The 25717-nt window shown below is 34.6% G+C and overlaps 2 protein-coding genes across 4 annotated transcripts; one reads left to right on the forward strand and one right to left on the reverse strand.

Annotated features, from left to right (window-relative positions):
• Window positions 1-6: 6 nt before the first annotated feature.
• LOC144972518 (multiple inositol polyphosphate phosphatase 1-like) lies at window positions 7-8689 on the reverse strand. Its single transcript, XM_078913823.1, is given in 5 exon segments — window positions 7-2593; window positions 3039-3172; window positions 3937-4058; window positions 7921-8113; window positions 8115-8689. Coding segments are annotated over 5 exon segments (1395 nt in total). The 5' UTR covers window positions 8667-8689; the 3' UTR covers window positions 7-2199.
• Window positions 8690-8990: 301 nt separating this feature from the next.
• On the forward strand, window positions 8991-25717 carry LOC144972519 (putative glutathione S-transferase 7). Of its 3 annotated transcripts, none has more exons than XM_078913825.1 (6): window positions 8991-9113; window positions 9613-9773; window positions 11799-11891; window positions 13468-13583; window positions 19661-19765; window positions 20170-25717. In XM_078913825.1, exons 2-6 carry the CDS (start codon window positions 9641-9643, stop codon window positions 20323-20325), a joined length of 603 nt encoding a protein of 200 aa, XP_078769951.1. In that variant the 5' UTR covers window positions 8991-9113; window positions 9613-9640; the 3' UTR covers window positions 20326-25717. The 3 variants fall into 3 exon arrangements, with proteins under 3 accessions (XP_078769951.1, XP_078769952.1, XP_078769950.1); XM_078913826.1 differs by having other exon boundaries at window positions 9096-9275; XM_078913824.1 differs by having other exon boundaries at window positions 9096-9263.

The following is a 25717-nucleotide window of genomic DNA, read 5'->3' on the forward strand; positions in this document are numbered from 1 at the left end:
GTTTTAAAGAGTTTTACAGCGCTTGCAACACTTTTAGATATTTTCAGCACCTGTAAAATAAGAAAATGATAAGAGTAAAGTTGCAGATCTGAAGTTTAAAACACCAAGGAAAAAGTAAGATAAAGGGACTGGTTCAAATAGGGATCATATAATTCCACAAGCTATCCATCAGTGTGCCTATTTTGATATTATCTAAAAGCCCCATCCATGCACAAACAAAAGACCCTTGTCTGAAGGATACACTAAAATGCTTACAAAGTACAATATATCAAAAACTAAAAACAATAGTACATACATACTGATGAATTACGATGAAAAACATACCATCTCTCAATAAAATAAAAAAATCAATAAATAAATAACATTCCCTTTATTCATCCCAAAGTGGAAATTTGTCTCTAGGGTCTATTCCAAGGGAAGACTGGAATAACCCAGACGTCAGCCACAATGCAGTACCGCAAATTGAGCTAAGGCGAGGTGACTTGCTCAAGGCCACACAGCGCAGCAGTGAGCGATCGAACTTGGTACCTTTCGGGTATGAAGCTAAAACTGTACCACTGAGTCACACTACCCCCTATACATTTGACTGCCTCCTTCTCAGCTAATGATCCTAGTCAATAGCTGGAAAAATCTCAATCCAGAATAATGGCAGACAGTGAGCAGCATGCAAAGGGAAAACAGATATAGGAGAAAGAAGATACAGCAAGAGTGGCCTCTCTGCCCATCATTGGAGGTCAGAAGACCACACCCCAGCAGATGGTGTCATTTGCAATTAATTATCATGACAAAAAACGTTTTTTAAAATATGTCCTAACTCATGCGAAGATATAGAATATAATAGGAGCATTGAATTACACTGCTATGTCAATGAAAGAAAAGAAAACAACTCTAAATAACCAATGTCAATATAACCATAAATAATAATCAAGTTGAACGACAATAAACGAAAAAGTTAACACCCCAGTCACCAATCACAACTTCTGAGTTACATGATCTCTTTATTTATCAAGTATATAAACAGTACAATCAACCGTCTTTTTATAACTGAACAAAGAGACAGTAAAAGATGAAAAGTACCCTCAAAATCATTTCCCTCTTCATTATGGATATAAAGACGAAATTCAGATAGGTTTTAAAGTTGGACAACACTTGCAACACTTTAGATTGTAGCAGTGCCTAGTTGAAAGGAAACGAGTAAACAACACACCAGACACAGATTAATATAAGTCCATTAACATTTGCATGGTTCTTAAAGCAAAATATTCAACAACAAAAAATACTGTAAAACAAAAGAGATTACCTATTGGGGGAAAAAAAAAAAGAAAGAAAGACGAAAAAAATGAATCCATCCGAGCCATAGGCCACCTGTCTCCCTCCTGGCATTTCACTATTTTTCAAAACAATTAGAGAAGAACTACTACTTAATGAAGATTCATATCATTGATGACCTTCAACGTCAAATGCAAAAACTGAGATATTCCATTATAAAACCAATTCAAATTTGATTTCAAAATAATAAAAAAGTACAAAATACAGACAGTCATTAAAACAAGATAATCTGGCTATAACAAACAATACTCTCTCATTCAAAGGTTTCACCATTTCAAAGGAATTCAATACATCTTATATAACAATAAAGTAATAATATTATGGCAACTAGATTATACTTTATGTAATGTAAATAATGATAATGATGACAGCAATATCATTGATGATTGCGAATGATGATAACAATAACAATGATGATGATATTCATAATTACAAGGACGATGTTAATAATAATAATAATAATAATAATAATAATAATAATAATAATAATAATAATAATAATAATAATAATAATAATAATAATAATAATAATAATAATAAAAATAATAACAATAATAATAATAATAATAATAATAATAATAATAATAATAATAATAATAATAATAATAATAATAATAATAATAATAATAATAAGTCAAATTTTAATTAATTATAAACAGACAACTTGAAGAAACTTCATGAAAGAAAAAAAAAAAGAAAAAAAATATATATATAGTTTGTAGTGATAAGAAACAAGCACTACAAACATTTAAAACTTTTTACATCAGCCCAAACAAAAATAAAAAGTGACAATTGTATCATTTTAGATAGCATTCAACCGGATCTATGAAACATACTAAAAAAAAAAAATTCAAAAAACACATTCAAAGATCACAACTCATCCTTTGGTAAATCTCTTTTACACATCTTTTTAAAATGGCAATCATCAATGTAAGATTGATACCGTTTTCGCATATCATTATAATTACAATATACATTGGGGCATCCAGGCATGACCACTGCTTTCTCATTCACCAGGACTTTGATGTAGTACTCAGCCTCCTCAATCTCCTCTTCCTCCGCCAATTCCTCAGGCACACATTCATACAACACAAACATTATATTGGAACCAAAGGGCAAAATGTTGCTGGTTCGAAAAACCCGATTACTCTGACTTTCAAAATTATCTGCTTTGAGAGGGAGGGAATTGTTGAACAGACCCAATGCACTGAAAACCGGTCCAAGAGTTTCAGCATGACCAAAAGCAAACTGGCCAACAAGGAACCTAAAATAAATATGAAAAGTTGGTTGAGGTAAAGTTGCATTTCTAATCCAATGTTTCAGGATTTTAATAATCTTTTTTCTTTTTCATTTTATTTAGTTCTACTTTTCAAAATTTTAATCAAAGTAGCATGTTTTTTTGTTTTCAAAAGATCAGTTTTAATCAAATCAAAATTAGAAGTCAACTCTCCAAGTTAATATTTCTTCATTACACAATTTCCGATAACGTAGGCAATTAAATCTTTTCCTTATTAAACAAATAACAGCCATTTCATAGCAGAGAACATAAGCTCTATTGAAAGGTCACCTGATGATCCTTCCATGACAGGTTAAGGCTTCTGACAAAATAAGCCCACTGACACTTTCTTGAGCAGAGTTCATGTTTAACAAGGATTCTACACAATACATTGGTATAGAATAGACATTCAATGGACAATTCATAAACTTACCCTGCAACTTCCTCATCCTCCTCTGTATTTTCTATTTCTAGAATAACCTCGTCCATTGTTGAAAATATCTCAGACACAAGAGGACAACTCTGGCGATATGTAATATTGAAACCATAGCCATTCTTATAAAAGTGCTGAAAAAAAAAAAAAAAGAAGAAGAAAAAATATAGAAGGCAAGTCATCTAAATTTGGTATTATCATCACCATCAGAAAAGGGCAGAGAAATCGTGACGTCACATCTTCCTCTTTTCTGGTTCAAAATTCATTGAAAGTGTGTGTCCAGTCCTCCAGACAATGTATAAATAATGAATAGGTTACATAGTGAATCTTAATCATAAGGTGGTATAACTATTTTAGTAGAAGGATCTATTGGCAGATTCTTATGATTATGGGGCATAAAAGAGCAAGGATGGATGATTGTTATTGATGACAGCATTTATTTAGGCTAGAAAACTCTGATATCAGAAGATCAGGTGCGCAATGTATGTATCCAGTCCTCCGAAAGACTGATTTTACTCTTCCAATCAGATTGGAACCATATTTTGACATCACACTTTTGTTTCCTATTGGGTGGTTAATTAATAGGAAACTGTCCTATCACAAAATTTCATATATATAAGACATAACTCAGGGCCAGCTACTGTATCACACTGCTGGTTAGACAGAGGATTTAGGAGAAAGAAAAATCTGTTTGAATGCGAATATAAGCCGAATGCTTTATCAAATGAGCCACTTCCCCCCACACACACACATTACCATTGTCTAGCCTGAGTGATCAAAGCAGTGTTATTTCATAGGTAATATTTTGATTGTTTTCCATGTTCATTTGTACTAGAAGAAATTATTGAACAGATAACAAGAATTAATTAATTTGTAATTGACTTGGAGTTTCCAATACCTTCAGGTCTCCAAGGTATTCCAATGGTATCAAGTCTTCATCATCGAGTAGAGAACACCAGGGTGATTTCTCAAATATGGCCTTCTCATAACCACAAATGTTGTACAGTAAGTGAATATGCGCTGTTAAAATTCAATGGAAAAAAAATAGTTTAAAAACCAAACCATCAACTATTGTTGCTGCTTATCACAACAGAAAGACTAAATTGTTGTTTTATCTAGTTATATGGTAATTACAATTAAAATTGAATTCCAAATGTCAAGCTCAGACTATTGTTCGTTTCATAATTCATATCCTAAGAAGTGTTTATTTTTAAAACTGTTGTATTGCAGTGGAATTTTGCATGGATATCACAAATGCCCATGACCAATTAAGAATTATTTTTACCGAATTTTATATTCACAAATTAATTTTTTTTCTCTTAAAGTTATATTTTTTAAAAACTCAAACTGTAAAATGGATAGAAAATTTAATGTTTACAATTTGATTCAGAAAGTTACAAAATAATATTCCACATAATGATAATTTTTGAAAAACATAACACTACCATGAGCATTCACTCAATTCACGTTCATCTCCTAACCGTCCTCAACAAAGACACTGACATTATCATTGAAGATCTGAAAATAAATGTGCCTGGCACTGTTATATACTCACTTTTTCAGATCTTTATCTTACATAAGGCCTGCTCCCTAATTTCTCAATTTGACATGATGTTAAATCACATGAGTGTCTATGTTTTAATTAATACAAATCATGATCGTTGTAAAATTTGTCATACATTCATTCATTCATAAAATCAGAGGTGTAATGCAGTTTCATTTAATTTTTTTGACATTCTATCTTTCCATTAAGTTTTCAACAATGGATTTGAAATACAATATAGTGACACTGAAAAGTATTGCTTTCAAATTATTTGATTACCACAATCATGAAGCAAGGAATGAGTGACTTTAAAGCGACATTAACAATCCCAAGAAAAGGACAAACCCTGCATTAGGTATCAACAGACATGTTCCGACCAATGAATTACAGATTCTCAGACTGCAAGTGAACCTAGTTGCAGAGACAAACAAGGAAGAAAGCCTAAAATAGAGACTTTCAATAAGGATGTTGCCCAAAGACAGGTCTTGAAATCATTTCATGATCAAGAATCAGTTCATGATGTTGCGACAAGTGGAAAGATTAAAGATAAGAAAAAACCTTGTTGGTTCAAAATCAACTATGTAGAAGACGATTAGAGAGGTTGGCTGTACATTTTTAAACATTCACCAGGGAAGAATCTCAAAGATACTTGGTTATAGCACGGTGAAAATATTGGTGGCAGATCAGGGAAGTAAGAAATGAATGCTATGGTATAAAGTGAACAACATCAGCACAGTTGTATCAACATCTGCATTTTTTCTGTGGTTCAAACCAATGCTGTTTGATTTTCTCCCATTTCTTGATGATTGTGGTCAAGTTATTGGAAATCAACGAGGTAGGACAAAAATTAACTTAAGATGGCACTCTGAGTTGCTAGTGAATGCATGTGGGAGGCTCAGGTAAGCTAAGTAAGCTACAGCACTTCATTGGTCCGAATGCAAGCATTTTCATTAGACTAGAAATTTCACATAGATTATTGATCTGAAGGTGGCAATTACTGCCATATCGATGTCGCTATACATGGTTTTACTAAGATGTATGTCATTGTGGTGATATTTTTATCACTAATGATATATAGGAAAATAAATCGGGACTTGGGACTCCATGTCTCTATAGAGAGGATGGCTCTATAACGGATGCCGTTATAAGTGGGTTGTATCGTATATAACCTAGATCAGGGACCAATTAGAGCTCAATACCTAATTGCAGGATTGAATGAGTTATTTTAGGCAAACACAAGAACTACAAATACCATTGCTGCAGCTGTCACTACTACACTTGAGCAAGGAAATCTCACACAAGTTGGGACAGGGCCTATTTTTTCGAGATTTCCGTGTTTTCGACTTTTTCGTGTTGAGTATTTTACAGAGGATATGAGGGAGGCAAATGTGGCTGGTCTCTTGATAAAAGTCATATTAGAATGATAACTCTCCGTTATTGTGAACTCTGTCAAGATTCGATAGTGAGATAATTTAATATCTTTTTATCGGTCATCTTTTACAAAATTATGAAGAGAGTTTTCACTGGTGTTGTGTTTAGTGCGTCTTGTCTTGTTTAATTACAGAAATGGAATGACAATTCCCACTGCGTGTGCTTAATAAATAGACAAAGCCAGCAAATCGCATTGTGGATTAGACACTCAGCATGTGTTGTCATAACCTACAAATCCGGTACCTAAAATCACTATCACTCCTCACTTAACACCCTCAGGCTAAATAGAGAGGGAGGGCATTGCTCTCACCCCACCTTTCACACCCCTAATTGTTTGTATAATTTTAATACGTAACAGTTACTGCCTTCGGCAATCACTGTTTGTTAGTCTCCTGTCCCAACGATACTGGTCATTTTGCGATGTACTGGCACCTCAGATTAAGCACCATAAAGTGAGGTTACGATAGAGTGCGGGTGTGTAAGACGCTAGTCAAACATTCCCTGTCAGTTCAGCATGCAAACACACACACACATAACACATGCCACACACATGCACGCGTAACACATTAACTGACACTTAGCGCTACGGAGAGAGCAATGGCATCTTTCCCTTCCGTTCAACACAAATAATTCACGAGAAAAAAATTCAAAGGGCCGCAAGGGAAAGTCCAGTTTGTTCGAGATTTCTGTGTTGGGCCCGAAAAATGTTCGAGATTTTCGTGTCGCCAATAATAATGAAATAGAGGGATTAAAACGGGGAATTGTACTGAGTTTGAGATTTCCGTGATTTCGAGATTTGCGTGTTCGAGATTTGGTGGTCGAGTGAAGTACTTTTATTACTACTGATTTTGCTCTGATCCTTCTATCCCTGTTATATCAGGTTCCTTTTTATATATATCTAAAAACAACACTAATCCAAATAACACCAGTGTTTTTTTTTCATTCTTTCTTTACTTTTGGTACATTGAGCAAGGAGGCAAATGGTTGCAAGACACACTGTGCTGTTTAAAAAAATGTATTCTATTTTAATTCATGTCTGCTCATTACAAATCGGGGGGCGATGTGGCCGCGTGGTTAAGGCATTGCACTGTCACCCGGGTTCGAGCCCCGCTTTAGGCACTTTCGTTTTTTTCCTTGATTATTAACCCCCAATTGGTCACTTGGACAACATGGGTGATTCCTGTTGACATCAGATATGATGAATTATCTATATTCCTTCGTGGAATGCCTAGGCGACAATGTCTTATGATGTCGTGGCGGGAAGGGCATTATTTTTTTATTTTTTTTACGACAAAGCAGTCTATTTCCTGTTCCATCATTGTTGTGTTTATAATTTGCCTTAACAACGTCATCTTCTCTCATTTAATTTGTCTTTAGTGTCCCATTCATCATGTTTCATTGACGAAGGGAAAACCTAAAATGTCAATCATGTCTTTGTAAATTAAATAGAGGCTTCTATTCCGTTTTTGTCATTAATTTATTGAAGCTTCATGCAGCAACTTCACATACTTGATTGGCAGCATTTGTCATTGCACACTGTGTAAACAATTCTGTCTGAAATGTTTTATCATTCAACTTTGATTGGGCGAAAGGCCCAAATAATGCCCCTAGATGAAAAAAAAAAGCTCACATTCACATAATCATCCAAACTGACTTTGGTATTGGAGTAACATTTATTGAGGTTGGGCTTTAGACACTTCCACAGTGGGTTTCATCATAATCATACTGGTAAGAATTCAACATTCAAAGGAAAAGCAATTTGGGCATCTTGCAATATGATATTGTTATCTGTATGTATGTCTCTATCATAAAAATGTTATAAACTGCAAAAATTTATTAAGATTATGATTAAGATTTTTTATTATACCTACTTGACAAAATGAAATGATGAATAATGACGATACTAACCTTGTGTCATTAGTTCGGATTTTACACCAAGCTTCTTCGCAATTTTTTCTTTGATCTTTGTAATGTGTTCACTATTCAAAAAAGTGTAATACTCGCCCATGGCAGTCTTGTTGTCTTTGACACCATAAACATAGCGTGCACACAAATCAAAAAACCTTATGAGCTCATCGTTGATTTCCGAATCAAAATCATCACTTCTTCTCCTCCTCTGCTAATACAGTGTTAATAAAGCCATCATAGAAAGCGGACGCACTTTGCTTTGTTCTCTCCTTACTTGACGTCATAAATCTAAAATTTGAGAGTTCCTCATCGGCAAAAAGAGTTGACAATCTTTTCCCAACTCTTTTACCTAAAGACTCAAGCTCATTTTCCCCAATGTGTGCCAAAGCTTTATCGTTATTGCTTGGAAATTTACATTTCCAGTCATATAAATCAGGATGTGTATCGGGCTCCATTGCATCAACCAATTTTTCGTGCAGATGGATAATTTCATGAACATCATCCAAACCTGGATACCGAGTTCCATGTCTAGCAACAACAGTTGCATGAGCGGCAGAGCAAGCCATTCCCTTCAATTCGGGTAAAGTATTGAGATCATCTTCTTTGTATCCTGTTACAGTTTCAGGATGTGCGAATTTGTAAGGTGTTTTAGTTGAAAATCGATTTTGAGATAATGCTGATAAACTAATTACAAAACATTTAAATACAACAATTGAAAAGAAGCCTGAAAGTATGGGAGCTGCCATTTTAACCGTTATATCGCTTTCTCTCTTTGCTTTGTTTACGGAAGTGAAAAATTGAAAAGTTAAGAAATAATATCGATTTATGAATCATTAAAGGATTGTGACCATATTCTACACCTACGTGTGCCTATAACTGTTTGATATCTGGTAAGTGGAAATATAATTGTAATTTCAATTATAAAAAAAAACTGACCTTATCTTCAAAACAATCAAATGGACTTCAGAAAGTGCGAAAATTGTCAAGAATAACTATCCACCGATTATCAATACATTACTAATGGAACTCTTCTGTGAAAAAAAAGTTGCCAAGTTAGTGGGCGTGGATTTGTTGTTGATGTTGTCATTGTGAGTTATGTTCAAATCTAGGCAGTAGGCCTACTGACGGAAAACTGTTAAAGCGTAAATTAATGTCTCACGGTTGACAGCACAAGAGAGACCGAGAACGGTCAGGTAAGCCCTTTGTGTATGAAAGCAAAGGATCTTCCCTTAACAAAATACGAGCATTGTTAATTCAGACTCATTTATATATATCTACATGTTTTATTCCCTGGAACAAGTTGTAATTTTCTATAGATACCAAGTCAAGTTCTATTTGACTTTGTGAGAATAAAAGTAAATAGACTTTAGACCTACCGTATCTATAGATCTATGAGTGATTATTTTTTTCTGGACAATTGATTTTTTTAGATTTAAAAGAGGATCCGGTTCAAATATTTCCCGTGTAATTGGGGAAACATTGACATTATGACTCATTATGTTGCATTTCATTACAATACATTTTTCTTTCACACAGCCAATCCCTAAAAACAGAGAGATATGGAAAGAATATATGGCTTACGTTGGTTTTATGGTTCATTGTTGAAATAAGTGAGGGGGACTTTTAATAAAATTGCGTTTACCAGCAATTTTCAAATTATTTGATTTTGTTATGTTTTTAATTTTCAAATAGCCCACGCCCCATCGATACCAACATCAGAATGACATCATACAAACTCATATACTTTGATCTGAAGGGACGGGGACAGTTATCTCGTCTGCTCTTTGCCGTTGCCGGTGTGGAGTATGAAGACTGTCGAGTTAAATTTTCGGACTGGCCAGCTTTAAAGCCAAGTACGTTAATTTCTTACTTAGTTGATGCTTAATTTCCATCATCATCATTAATGTCGTCCTTCTCCATCATCATCATCATCGCTTTTTCCTCTTCCTCCTCCTTTTCTTCGTTGTCCTCCTCCTCTTCCACAATATATTTCTTCACCTGCCCTCTCTTTCCGATAGGAAATGTAATCAATGAAGTCATTTTATTCTCCCCTACCCTTCTCTTCATATGCTACAATCATGAATGAATAACTTCAATACTGATTTTGCCATTTACTTTCCTGTGCCTTGAGATGAAATTGAAATGTGAGAAGTGCTAATGTATACCTAATTCAAAGCCTTGGCTATTTATGCTATAATTCTATCAAGGTAAAAAAGGGGAAGGAGTTGAGACAATGATTTCTATTTCATTATGTAGTTAAGTAGTCTACTGCCACTTTTCCAGTTTGCTCAGGTTTCTAGCCAGCATTAGATCGTAAACATTTGCATTTTTCAATGTTGCATTGAAGTTATTTTGACCTTACAGCAATGTAATTTTGCCTCCATCCATTGATATTCTGATACAAATGGGTATTTTTCTCTAAATAATGATGTAATCTCGATCATCAGTCACTGATCATCATTGCCTGGCCAGAAGTGGGACTCGAGGTTAATGACAACTCAGTACTCACTCCCAATAGTTGTGATGTGTTGTTGGTGGAGATTCCCTTAGGGCTGGAAAAGAAAAAATACTCCTGGTCCATTGGACTCTACAGTGGTCCACATGTGTGACCCACTGGCTAATGACAGTATTATGTCTGGGTGATTAATTGCTGACATAGAAGACTTGAATTAATGTTGATTGGTTTATTGAGGAGATAGAGTACAGTTTCTTAAAGAGAGATGAACCAAAATTGTATATTTCTGATCCTTTCAAATCTAAATTCACATTTCGTCACTGGTCACCCTGGCATAATAAATACCAGGTCGATGTGTTGGGTCACATATTGGCTTTTTATTTCGACTTAGTTGAATTATTGCCATTCGCCTCCTAATCTTCAGACTGGGATGCTTTGGCAGCTTCTCTGATTTGTTGAGTTAGTTCTTTCCATTGATGACAGTCTGCTGCGATGAATCTCAGGTATTCTAAATCCTTTTCGCTTCTTAGTTCTTGTGTGTCATTGAGGCGCTAGAGGTCTTTATTTATCACAGTGTATATGCTTGTTGTGGGTCTGCCTTTGTTTTTGTTATGGCCGCTTGGTGTAAAGAATATTGCCATTGCCTTATTTCCTGGAATATTTTTGTCTTTCCTTAAAATATATCCACATAGTCTCCATCTTGTTTTCAAAATTTGAATCGATAACGGTGTTTCTTCACATTTTATGTACAGGGATTTGTTATTTATTTTGGTTGGATAGTGGATGATAAAAATTCTCATGAGCTGTTTCCTATGGAAGGCACCTAGTTTATCTTCTTTGCTTTTTTAAGTGCCCATGTTAGTGTTTTTCTTTTACCCTCAGAACTCATTATTTCTATCTGATTGTGTCCTTGTATCTTAAATTCTTTCCATGTGGTTTTAAGTGGAATAAAGTATTCAAGAGAGGCATTTGGTAGTATCTGCTTTTGAAATGTCATCATAACATGTAAATCGCATCAGTGAATTTTTTGTTTGTTTTTGTTTAGGAACATGGGATCAGGACTACTGGTTTTCATTGGATTGTATTCATTTTATTCTCTGTGGTCCATGTGGAGCACATGCTGATTTGCAATTTTTGTGCCCTTTCTTCCCATAGTCGGTATAAAAGTCCTATTTATTCATTGCTGTCCCCTTTTCTACTTCTGGTAGTTATAGGACTGCAGCAATTGCTTGCTACCCTTTGGATAAGATGCTAGTCTGTCACAAAGTACTTTCCACTAGATCTAACAAGCCCATCTACCTAATCATTACTTTGTATGCATTTTTAATTTATTTCAATACTTTGTTTGTGTGTGTGTGTGTGTGGGGGGGGGGGGGTAATGCTAGAGTATTGTTTAGGATATTGTTCTTTTTTTTTCATACAGCACTGCCCTTTTCTCAGATGCCGGTCTTGGAGGTAAATGGCAAGAAATTTGCCCAAAGTTTGGCAATAGCAAGATACTTAGCTGAAGAATTTAGTAAGTATAATTGACTAAAAACAATAAAAGGTCTTAGGTGATCCAACGCCTCATGTTAGTATTGTGTGAGGATGAGACAATTTTTTAATAATAATAATAATAATGATTATGTACTTTATTCATCCAAAAAGGAAATTTAAATAATCGTATTCTAAATAGAAAGGGTTAGAATTACAAAATTCAAGACAAGAGTACTTTAATACATTCATTTATCTTATTTGGGTGGATTAATTTAAACGAAATTTCACAATTTAGACTTTTACCAGTGAGATAGACAGAGAAAGACTTTTAAAATAATCTTCTTCTTCTTCGTCTTCTTTCAGCTAATCCCGCATTTTGCAGGGTTGTCATAATGAATGCCACATCTCCATGCATCTCGGTTCATAGAATCAACCTCCTCCAGGCCCAGTTCTTTCATATCATCATTTACCCTATCCAACCATCTTCTAGTCTTTGGGCGTCCATTTTTCCTCTTTCCCACTAATTGTTTATCCAATACTTACTGTTCTCCCTCTCTCATCTCTCAACATGTCCGAACTATGTTAGTCTATCTTTTCTCATCTTCATTGATACATTCTTCAATTCAGTCAACCTTTGAATTCGTTCATATCTCACCTTATCTTTTCTTGTTCAGCCAAGTGACCATCTCAACATCCTCATTTCTGCCACCTCAACTTCTTTATCTTGTTTCCTTGTTGTAGCTGCTGTCTCTAGTCCATACAACATTGCTGGTCTTACAACAGATGTATATATTTTCCCCTTCAGCTTTGTGGGAATTCGTTTGTCAAACATAACACCAGTTACCTTTCTCCAATTATTCCAGCCTGTCTGTATCCTCTTCTTAACCTCCATCTCATTGCCCCCATCTCCTTGTACAGTTGTTGCTAAGTATTTGAATTGTTTTGTCTCTGGCACATCCTCTTCTCCTATATTTATTGGTGGTCCTGCTCTCTGTTGTCTGATGCACAAATACTCTGTCTTCGATCTGCTTACCCTTAATCCCCTCCTTTCCAACACCCGCCTCCAGCCCTCCAGCTCCTTTTCCGCCTCAGCTTTTGTATCATTCAAAGGTACTACATCATCCGCATACATCATGTTCCGTGGTGCCTCATGCTGAATGGGTTCTGTGAGAAAATCCGTTACTATTGCAAACAGCAGTGGGCTGAGAGCCGATCCCAGGTGTAATCCAACTCTTACATCACCACTTTTATCGTTGATTAATGGGTAGATTGCACGAGTTTTCTTCTTCTTCTTCTTCCTTCTTCTTCTTCCTTCTTCTTCTTCCTTCTTCTTCTGCTGCTTCTTCTTCTTCTTCTTCTTCTTCTTCTTCTTCTTCTTCTTCTTCTTCTTCTTCTTCTTCTTCTTCTTCTTCTTCTTCTTCTTCTTCTTCTTCTTCTTCTTCTTCTTCTTCTTCTTCTTCTTCTTCTTCTTCTTCTTCTTACTACTATTACTATTATTATTATTACTATTATTATAATTATTATTATTATTATTATTATTATTATTATTATTATTGTTACTAATATTATCAATATTATTATTAATGCATATCATATATATTATCATTGGAATACAGGTCTCTATGGGGATAACAGTATGGACCATTTAGAGATTAACCAAATCCTCGAACTGTTAAAGGACTTTATTTTCTATCTAGACAAATCCTTCAAGGAGGAAGATAAAGAAAAGAAGGTAAAACTTTATTGAATTATGCTTTTAAAACTATTCTAATTTTGTTTGTTTTGTTTTGTTTTTGCTGGTTGTATTTTTGCGTCTGTATTTTAAATATGTTTGTAACCTAACAAGTCAATCTGGTATTTGTTATATAATCATACTTAGTTGAAAACAGCCAATATGGCAACACCATATGGACCTGGCAACTAAAATACCAACTTCCCCTCAGTTGTGAATAAACATGGTTGACGACTAGACCACATGTGTTTTGTTTGTCATTCATAGTACCACACTCAAACCATAACATGGTGTCAGAAGATACAGATAAGTCAACCCTTGCTTCAGAAACTCCACTAGTATATTACATTTTCTTTGAATCGATATTTCATCGAGCTATTTCTTCTACCAAAACTAATTCCTGACTAAAGTTCCAAACCCAAAGATGGACTCCATAAAACCGAGTCCCATGAATTTTGAAAGTGGGAACATTTCAGAAAACTGGCGAAAATGGTTGCAGCACATGAAATTACTGCTGACTGGCCCATTAGCAGAGAAAAGCGAAGAACAAAAGAGTAGCTACTTCCTGCTCTATATTGGTGAAGATGGGCGAGATATTTACAACTCCTGGAACACCGAGGAGCAACTGGCAGTAAGTGAAATGATAGAACGATTCACAAGGTATTGCCAACCAAAGAAAAACGTTCCAATGGCCCGCTATAAGTTCAATTCCAGAATGCAGGCAACTGAAGAAATGGTCGATCAGTTTATTACAGATTTGAAGATTCTGGCCAACGATTGTGAATTTGAAGAATAAAAAATTCACTCATCAGAGATCGCATCATATTTGGGACAAATGATGCCAGAATAAGAGAAAGACTACTTCAAGAGGGAGATGCAGACTTGGAGAAGGCAAGTGACATCGCAAGAGCAATGGAGACATCAAAACAACAGATTAGTAAGCTTCAACAAACAACAGTGTACACCTTAAAAGAAAAGAGTAAAACCAAGCCAGATGAAGAAAGACAGAAGGCAAGAACACATCTAAAGCAGAATTACAAACAATGTCAGAAATGTGGCGGGCATATGCACCCCTTTGACCAATGTCCTGCCAAGAATAAGATTTGCAACTATTGCGAGAAATCGCACCATTTCGAGAAAATGTGCAGGAAATTAAAGTACGATAACAACAGAAAAAACATGAACAATTTTTAACTTGAAGATGAAGACGAAGACTTACATTTTGAAACATTGCAAATACAGGGCCTCAAAGACGAAGTATTCACCTCAATGAAGATAAAACTTAACGAGAAGAAGACTGCTACTTTAAAGGTGAAAGTTGATACCGGTGCACAAGGCAACGCCCTTCCACTAAGAATCTACAAAAACATGTACCCAGATGATGTCGACAAAGAAGGATTACCAAAATCACTCCAGCCTTCCTCAAGAACATTGATGGCATACGGCGGTCACCAAGTCAAACAATTTGGAACAGTTACTTTTCCCTGTTTGAGTAAAGACAAATACCAAAATGCCTTATTCTATGTCACAGAAGATGAAGGAAACACAATCTTAGGACTGCCAACAGCTCAAGCACTCAATCTAATCACAATTAATTGCCAACTTAAAAATGAAAATTATGAAAGAAAATCAAGAACAGATTTCCAGATACCTTCAATGGTATTGGCAAATTCCAAGGCCAATATCACATCAACATTGACAAAAGTATTCCACCAGTGATACATGCTCCAAGAAGAGTCCCAATTATCCTGAAAGACCGAATAAAAGAAGAATTGGACAAAATGACAGAAAAAGGAATCATCAACAAAATCAAAGAAGGTGAACCGACGGCATGGGTCAACAGCCTTGTCTACAGAGAAAAATCTAATGGCAAACTAAGACTTTGTCTTGACCCGAAAGATCTAAACAAGGCTATACTGAGAGAACATCATGCCATTCCAACACTTGAAGATATCATACCGAAACTCAATGGTGCCAAGTATTTCTCCATACTTGATGCAAAAGCTGGATACTGGAATATTGAACTGGACGACGAATCCAGTTACCTGACAACCTTCAATACCCCTTTCGGCAGATACAGATTCTTGAGAATGCCATTTGGTCTGAAAATGAGCCAAGACATTTTTCAAGCCAAGATCGATCAGACATTTGAAGGATGCAAAGGCGTGATTGGAATATCAGACGATATTGTGGTACATGGGGAGACAGAAGAAGAACATGATGCCAACCTCAATGAGATGTTGAAAAGATGTGAAGCCACCGGTTTGAAACTGAATCCAGAAAAGTGCAAAATAAAACAAAAAAGCATCAAATTTTATGGCATCATATGCTCAGAAGATGGTATATAAAACCAGACCCTGCAAAAGTAGCAGCTCTCAAGAATATGAAGCCACCACAAACGCCCCGAGAACTACAATCATTCCTAGGACTGACGACATACATGAGCACATTCATTCCAAACACCTGTGACCTTACTGCACCTCTAAGAGAAATCCTGAAAAAAGACAGCGATTTTTGTTGGAATGCTACAATGCAAGAAGATTATGACAAAATCAAAGAGGCTATATCTGAAAAAGTAACACTTGCATACTTCGACAGCAGGAAATCAATCACGGTCCAAGTAGATGCATCACTGAAAGGGTTAGGGGCCACACTTCTACAAGAAGGTCTCCCTGTTGCATTCGCCAGCAAATCCCTCACAGAAGAGGAAACAAGATATGCCAATATAGAGAGAGAGAAATGTTGGCTGTCGTTTATGGCTGCGAGAGATTCCACACCTATCTATATGGACAACAATTCATTGTAGAAAACGACCATAAACCCCTTGAGTCCATCCAACTCAAACATTTGAAGGCAGCACCACCCAGACTGCTTAGAATTCAGCCTTACAACTTGAAGATAAAATATGTTCCAGGCAAGGAAATGGCAATTGCAGACCCACTGTCAAGAATCTCTCCACAAGAAATGAACCCTATCAACGACCTGAATGTTCAAATACATTCCATACTTTCAGAATTCAGCAACGACAAGCTTCAGAGGATCAAAGAGGAAGTCGAACAAGACACAGAACTAAATGCTCTCAAGCATACAGTTTTTACAGGATGGCCAGAGAAAATTCAAGATGTTGACTACCTCTGCAGACCCTATTGGAACTACAGAGATGAAATCAGCATAGAGGAAGGTATTTTGCTAAAAGGCAGAAGAGTTATCATACCCAAAACATTACAGAAAGAGATCCTTGAAACCTCCATAAACCACACCTGGGGGTTGAAAAAACTCAACTAAGGGCACGAGCTTCAGTGTTTTGGAGAAACATAACCAGAGACATAGCAGAAATCACGAAAGAGTGTAAAACATGCCAAGCTTACCAACCATCTCAAAGGAAAGAACCTCTCATCCCTTCTGAAGTTCCACCCCATGCATGGCACACAATAGGTACAGACCTGTTCTACCTTGATGGAGAAGAATACCTTTTGGTTGCAGATTACTTCACAAAGTTTCATTTTGTAAGGAAGATTCCGCAAAACCAAAGCACTAGCCAAAAAATAGTGACACTAATTAAACAAATCATTAGTGAACATGGGATTCCTGTAACCATAAGATCAGACAATGGTCCTCATTTCAGCGGGAATGCATACAAAAATTTTACACAAAATTATGGAATCCACCATGACACAAGTTCACCTCACTATCCACGTAGCAATGGATTCATCGAGAGCCAGGTGAAAATAGTGAAACGTACACTCAAGAAAGCACGTGAAACAGCATCAGATCCATTCATGGCCATGTTAGCTCTCAGGACAACTCCGATTGACAATAACACTCCATCACCTGCACAACTACTCTATGGCCGACAACTGAAAGATGATTTGCCAAGAAAAGAATCTCGTGCTCCAGACCTAGAAGAAACCAAATGCCATCTTGAGAATCGGCAGAAAACCCAAGAACATTACTACAATAGATCAACGTATCAACTCCCAAAATTATCAATGGGACAGCCAGTAACCTACCAAAACAAATCGACCAACAGATGGCAACAAGGTATCATAATGCAGAAAGACGAACATCCCAGATCGTACCTTGTCAGAACAGAAAACGACAACATCATTCGTCGAAATAGGCACCATCTACGTCCATTGCCAAATCCAAATACAGCAAGACCAATATCGACATCTAGTGCCAATCATCAGATGGTACAGACAACGGCAGCACAGGTCGAGCTCCCATTCTCACCTGTGCCCGAACAGAACAAGCACGAGCGCTCTTCTGTTCGTGAAGACAATCTGTCTTCACAGGAACACAACACACAGACAAACAAAAGTAAATCACCTTATATAACTAGAAGTAGAAGTGGTCGTACTGTTAAGGTTCCACAGACTTACAAATGATAGGCATGGCCATTTAGCATGAAATATGATTGTGAATATGACCACTAACACGACAGACTTGCAAACACTAGATGCAAATATACACTAAATTAAGCCGCTAGGGCATTGGATAGGTTTTACATTTATCTTAATTCAGTCAGTAGTTTAGAAACAGAGGAAACATCTTTTCACAGAAGAATAAAATGAAAAACGTTGACTATAACCTCAACATTATAATGTTGTTGGAAAGGGGGATGTTATATAATCATACTTAGTTGAAAACAGCCAATATGGCAACACCATATGGACCTGGCAACTAAAATACCAACTTCCCCTCAGTTGTGAATAAACATGGTTGACGACTAGACCACATGTGTTTTGTTTGTCATTCATAGTACCACACTCAAATCATAACAGTATTATGTTAGATAATGAAGGAAAGAATTGTGTTCAAAGTCAAAACAATCAGATGTACATATTAATAGCCTCAGTCCAAATCACTCAAGTTCAAGAACATGCGGTTTTCTATTTTTAGGACAAAGATCACTCTTCAATCAACGGCGCATCAATTCTATAAATAGTGGGTAAAACTATCCAATAATAATGCTTTATTTTGACATGTGACTAAACCATTCATGGTCATTGGACCTTTATATTGTCAGCAGTGTTTCTAATCCCCTGCTTAGATGGGATTTCTACGACCAAACCCATTGACAAGCTTTTTGCAGTCTGAGAATTTACAATCATTCAGTCTCAATGATGATATAGCAACCCTCCAAACATTTTTCCAGGCCCATATCACGTTATATAGCATAGATTTTGGAAAAAAATAAATCTAAAAATAAAACAAAGATTCCTGTCCTGTCATGAGTTATTTGTTCATAAGCATCACTGAAAAGAGAGTGGTCTATCAGTTTGATATCTCTCAATGTTCACATTGGGTTTTGAATGTCATATGTTACCAACCACTTGAATTTGGTTTTCAGACAGGATGAACAACATCCTCAAAATTCAATTTGACATCCAAAATGTGAAAATAAATTTGATAGGAAGTCGCACATACTGGCAGTTCAGTTTACACCCCTGAGTTGGCCCCAGCTTTGTGGTCTAGTGATATGAAGCTCAGCTTGTGGCCCGGTGGAAAATGTGCTTTGTTCTCTTTTTCTCACCATAACCAGGTCTAAAATGCGTACCTGGCTGGTAACAGCATTGCCTTTCTCAAAAATTAAAAAAATTATAATGGAAGCCATCATGTCTCATCCTATATGCTAAGTGCTGCTCTTGGCTTATGAGCCCATGTAAAGCACTTGTTTAAACGCTCACATAATGGCACATAGGGTTATTGCATACTCCATACTACAAATATATATAAAATTTGCACATTAAAATCTAAAAATGTCTTCAGTTTCACAACGATCTTTAAGCTTCTCAATGGTTATTTTATTCTTCTAGATCATACGGAACCAAATTTCCAAGTTATTCAAATGACATCTGTTAGGCAATCTTTTTTTGTACTCAGTCTCTTGAAATATCTTACAACTTATATTTCACACTCATTCACACTTAAGTTGGGTTGGACTCTGTATATGTGTGTGCGAAATTTTTGCTTCCAGGTTTACCATATATTAGTACACAAGTCATGCAATAATTGTCACATATCTGGTAGCTGACCATGCTCTAAACCTTTTTGACTCGTGTTGCATTCTGCAGGTACAGTACATGAAAGAGGCATTGGAGGTTCACAGTTTGACCTACCTGAGATTCTTCGAGAACATGATAAAGAAGAGCACAACAGGATTCTTTGTAGGATCTAAGGTATGATTTTTAAAAGAATAAATTGCAGTAGAAATTCTTCTGAAATGTGGTTTTACAGAAGGATAATGAGGATAATCTATAATGGTCTGGACTGTCTGTGTGGTCCAGGGAGATTTCTGGAATAGATCAGTTCTTGTTCACAACACCCATAAATAAATATGAATATTTATAAGGAGTGCTTCTGCAGACACACCATAGTCAATTTCGGTCACTGCTTAGAGCTCAAGTTCACAAGAAAGTGTGTGTGCATTGTCATCAGTCACTACTTGTCTTGCTCTCCTTCGTTTGACTTTTATAGAAGCTGAGATGCAAAATGTTTTCCACACCACCATGTTGATATCTTTTGTAATGTCAATAAGCACAGTATTAATTCAATTTATTTACCATTGTTATTTCATTTGTAGTTGAGTCTTGGTGATTTGGCTGTTTTTGACATTATGGATTACATCACCGAGAGAAATGCCACTGCCCTCGATGGATGTCCTCATTTACAAACATTTCGGGAAAAGATTGGAAGTATTGACAGTGTGAAAGAGTTCATGGATAGTCAAAAGAAATAGTTTATCCTCCATGTGAAAAGGCTGAAGTTGTTTTCACTTTTTTTTGTTGTGGACAAAGACCTTATTGCAGGTTGCTCTATTTTATACATGAGCTACCATAATGTTAATCTATGATTTGTTGTTTTCCTATCTTGTTTTCTGCAATCAACGAAACTTTGATATATAATCATTAAGGCAATCAATGCATATATAAACTTAAAGATAATCAATACATATAAAAAATTTTTGTCATAAATGATGAGGAAGGAGTTGATTCACCACACATTAAAAACTGGTACTGAGACCTGCCTCCGATGATGACACGGAAGTCGTAATTTGGTCGGATAAACACCAGAGAGGTCGGATGTTTCTGATTGCCGACTTTTGTTGATTTTTTACCATTTCCTTAATTAATTTAATTGGGTTATCGGGTGTTCTACTAATACCTTTTTCTCATTGTTTTGGGATTGTCGTAAAATTATGGATATGAACATGGAATATAGCTCAGGAAACATCTCCGATTTATTCATTACTTTCATTTTGATTACCTGGGATTTGGATTTTATTTAAACAAAATGAATCAAGCTCTTATTAAACGGATTCAATTGTTAACTTTTTTTGTGGCTACAATCTTCAACTACTAGCATTTTATTCATTAATCTGTGAAAAAAATAAATGTGTCAAGCGTAAATTCAACATCATTATGCCCGAACAACATAATTTATGTTTATTGAACATGCAATGATGTATGGAATAAATCTAATGGAAAATGCCGTCTTTCATATCATTTCATATTTTTCTTGATTTTTTAAAAATATAATTCAATTTTAAAACGTCATTCATTTGCTAAATATTTTTCTTTGGTACAATGCAGACCTTTCATCTTTTTATTAATCTTGATAGAATGGCTCGCTCAGAGGTACTTCAGTTTGATTGCGAAGCATAGTTATTGTTAGTAAATACAATGTTGAATGGCGTCCGTAGCATTAGATAAGAAAATGACCTCTTTCATATGACAATTTTTAATTCCATTTTGACTTTATCAATGGAAGGCAAACACAATTGCAATTTTCCATTGTATTAGTATTCTTTTTGTTTGACACTAATGCTCATTAATAGGAATTAGATCTGATAATACGTATTCCCTTCAATTTATTTATAAAATTACTTTAATTATATTTTTAATCATTTACTTTATCATGGAGGCAACAAATCAATTTTCTTTATGATTCTTTGGACTATTATAAGGACAGATTGAAAATGATTTTACATATCAGTTTCCAATGTTATTATTTTTTATCAAATATTATCAGGATCATCTTGTTTTCTACCTGACTTTCTTTGAATTTGATGGCTGTTTGAATACGATTGTACAAGATCGTTTCTTTATTTTAATAAATTGTGTTCTTTTATTACTCACTCAAAACAAAAATATGTGATGTTTTGTATATCTTCACTTTTAATATCATTATTTTATAAAAAAATTATGTGATTATCTTCAATGTTCAACATCGTTTTAATTAGTGATTTTAATTCTATCATTGTCTATTGGAAATTAATCTAGTAATGTTTATAATGTTTTTGCTTAACAGGTATATTTAACAACAAAACAAAAAACAACTAAGAAACATCAACTTCAAAACATTTCAGATTGAGCCAATGAAAATTCGAGCTTCATAACCTTTTTGTTGGCATCTGTAATTGATATTTATTTTCATAAAACAAGTTGGCTTTAAAACTTGCTCAGTAATACGAATGATTCTTTTTCATGACATCTGACAATCTATCAGATTGTCAATTTTTCCTTGTTTTTTGGGGGTTTTTTTTTGTGCGTGTTCTGTTTTGTTTTGTTTTGTTTGTTTGTGCTAATGTTTCAACTGATTACCATTTGAGCTATATTTAAAACATTTGTGATACAAACAGTAGTTCTAATTCTGTTTGAAGGGTATTCACGGTTATCCATTCTAAACAAACTGCTTGATTTCCATAGTGGATTACCTCAATAAGTAATGGCTATTTCATTTGATGTTTTGGTATATTTTGATATTTTTATAAATCTTTTTTAAAAAGTATATTATTTAACAAACATTTAGATCCGTTGTTCTTTTCTGTATTGGAAATACGAATTAAATCTCACGTTGTTATATATCCATAAGAAAAGTAACATCAGTGTTTATTATTGCTACCTAACTAATACTCTCAACGAACCTAATAAAGTATTACATGTTTAATTAGAAATTAATAGTATTTATATAAATTCTTAGTTTGCCAACTTTAATCAACAATTATGACAAAACTAGTGCTCTTTTTTCCCTTTATGTGATCCATCACTTATTTTTCATCGCATTTTGTTCATTTGAAATCTGTGTACTAAAAAATAATGTTTGTACATGTTTTTGATGATTGATATTATAAATATTCCTGCCCTTTATTTTATCATTCCACGTGTCATTTTAAAGTTTATTCAAAATAACATATCTTTAAAACAGATAATATTAACCCTTTAACAACAAGCCTGGATAGTTTTCAAACTATTATTTCTGATACAGCTCTGGTTTCATTAAATCCCAAATCGTATTGCTGTTTGGGTGAAATTGGTTGTCTGTGTTTATATTCAAATTAACAATTTGTGAAATTAGGGCTTGATCAGGTAAACTAAACCTTTGCCTGTAAAGGTTTAAGTATATCTGTTTGTCGGTTATTGTAATGATTCTTAATTGAAAACATATCTTGTTGACAAAAGAATATTATTATTATTCCGCAACAAATATCATCATTGTTACCTCAATGATATTAACGTCTCGTCTTCCATTACATTCCTTTCATTAAAAGGACATGTGATGTTTATTTTCTTTACATGAAGCACGTCCTATGCTTTTACGACATGTATTAGTTCTAAAATTTGACTATTCCCTCATCTTTCTTTTTATAGCTGCTGAAATGACCTAAAGTGTCACAAGTTCTGTAAAATTCCTTTATAACAGATCTGATTTTCTATTCCAATACTTCCAATTGATTGAAATGACTATAATGGCAGTTTTTCACTGCAAGAATCACACTTCTAGTGGTTACATAAACACGACATGTATTAGTTCTACACATGTATTAGTTATAGAATTTGACTATTCCCTCATCTTTCTTTTTATAGCTGCTGAAATGACCTAAAGTGTCACAAGTTCTGTAAAATTCCTTTATAACAGATCTGATTTTCTATTCCAATACTTCCAATTGATTGAAATAACTATAATGGCAGTTTTTCACTGCAAGAATCACACTTCTAGTGGTTACATAAACAATAACTTTTCTTCTTGTTGCCGGATTGTAAAAAAATCGGGGCTTGCTCTGTACTTTACCTCAGCAGAGAATAGTTTTTGTCCTATTATATATTTATGAAACACGATAATATTAACCATCTCCCAGGTTCCCAATATGTAAATAAACCATCTGGTGTCAGTTGCTGTTTTGCTGGCATGATCATGGAGAGTTTTCATATACCTACAAAGAGTGAATGTATATAAGCTACAGTTGTGCAACTATGATTTACATTCATAACTCTCAAATCTCATTCCATTAATGTTAAAATAATAGAATTACTACATAGACTAGTCCATAGCACGCCACTTGCTCTTTTTCATCTCTATTTTTTATATTTATTATTTTTTTGGTGGTAAAAACAAAAAATATACCTTCCAAAATTGTTACAAGTGATCTTCATTACCTGTTGAAATTGTATTTACACGAAAGATTGATATTTTTACAAAAAAATTTGATGAGATATTATTGATTGTTTACCAAATATTTGTTTTCAATAGACAATATAATATAGCATTTTGATATACATTCATTTGTTTGTTTTTTATATGAGAGGATTAGTATTTTAGAGGAATAAAATATCCGCTTTTTCCCTTTGAAAAAGATTTTATGAAATGATTCTGTTCACTGGGTGGGGTCTTGTAACCCTCCGTGTTGGATAGGTGCTGTATCTCCTATCCCGCTATATTTGTTTTATGAGTTGCTTTCTGTCTGTCTTGGAATGCGATTACTTGTTTTTTTCCTAGCCATGGCTGAGAGGGTAACAGTCAAATGTATAGTGTTAGTTTTAGGAAGTGATAATTTTTATCTTCTTAATCCTCTCTCTGTTGTGTGCTGATAGTAATCTTTTTTATTGTTTTGAACGCATCTTGCATACCTGCCTATTATTATGGACTGTCCGTAATTGTTACGGAAGTGTAAGGACAATTACGGACTTACAGAAATAGAAGAAATATTACTGATACAAATGGTCGCAACATTAAAAAATAATTTTAAAATTTTCATTTATATATAGAATGTGTAGAATTTGTAGCAGATGTAGTTTTTACTTATTCACTGGACTTGATTTCTTATGAATATTTTGCCATGCTGTGGAAAATAGACTTTAATTGAGGCTTGACCCGCATAAGTAGTAGGCCATGGTAAGTTTATTTTACATATATAAAAGGGTGTATCTATCATTTTTTTGTTTGCTTTAATATTACTGAAATTTGACCATTAATTACTGATGAATTTTGTATTTCTTACTGAATTTGAAATTTTCAAGTAGGCAGGTATGATCTTGTAAACATCTTAGTGGGATCTTGTGCTGGTGTCTGGATGAGACTTTTAGATGATCTCAAACTAAGTACTTTTGACCCAATTCCCCTTTGTCCTACTTTTTCTTGGGTGCTTTAATTGTAATTTAAAAATTTTTGACTTTCCCTTTTACTGGCGCTGATATGACCTAGTGTGTTGCGAGCACCCTTAAAAACATGTTCATAAAACAATTATTTTTTATAAAATTATAAACCATTAACTTTAGACAATATAACAATCAGACACCCAGAAGATCAATGAGCAAAGCATCTGACTGTGACACCGATATGCAAACACACCTGGTTTGATCCTGCATTTCAGCTCATTTTTACTGGCCTTACAGCTCATCCAACAATGATTGGGTGGCTGGATACAGCGTTAGATCTGCCAGATAATATTTTACGACAAACAGTAGTCCTAGTGCTTGATGACTGACTCTGAACTCTATACACAGAATTTATATTAATGTTATGTGATTATTTGGTTATTTTCGTAAACTTTATTATACTTTTTTTTTCAATCTCTGTCTCTTTTACGAAAAGAAATTATAAAATATTTTTTAACTAAAATTATAAATTTGATTACAACCAAGTGATAGTTGTTGATATTATTCAAAGGTGATATAATCTTATCTGACACCGAGTTTTACAATTTTTTTCGTTTTTTGACTTATATACTCGTACATAGCAGCAAAAGACTAGACTGTTGAATCTTGCTGTCTTTTACAATTTCTACATAATGTGATTTGTGAGTGATTTGTGCTTTTTTTCTTTTGTTATTAAATTTACTTTGTTACAAATTA

Source organism: Berghia stephanieae, chromosome 5 (genome assembly GCF_034508935.2).
Source record: "Berghia stephanieae isolate SIO BIC M18660-M18661 chromosome 5, UCSD_Bste_1.3, whole genome shotgun sequence".
Lineage (NCBI taxonomy): Eukaryota > Metazoa > Mollusca > Gastropoda > Nudibranchia > Aeolidiidae > Berghia > Berghia stephanieae.

Coding starts and splice junctions, on each gene's coding strand:
- LOC144972519 (XM_078913824.1), top strand. CDS start 9,199: ATGTTTTATTCCCTGGAACAAGTTGTAATTTTCTATAGATACCAAGTC. Junction 9,774..11,798: donor CTGGCCAGCTTTAAAGCCAA/GTACGTTAATTT, acceptor TTTTTCATACAG/CACTGCCCTTTTCTCAGATG. Junction 13,584..19,660: donor AGGAAGATAAAGAAAAGAAG/GTAAAACTTTAT, acceptor TGCATTCTGCAG/GTACAGTACATGAAAGAGGC.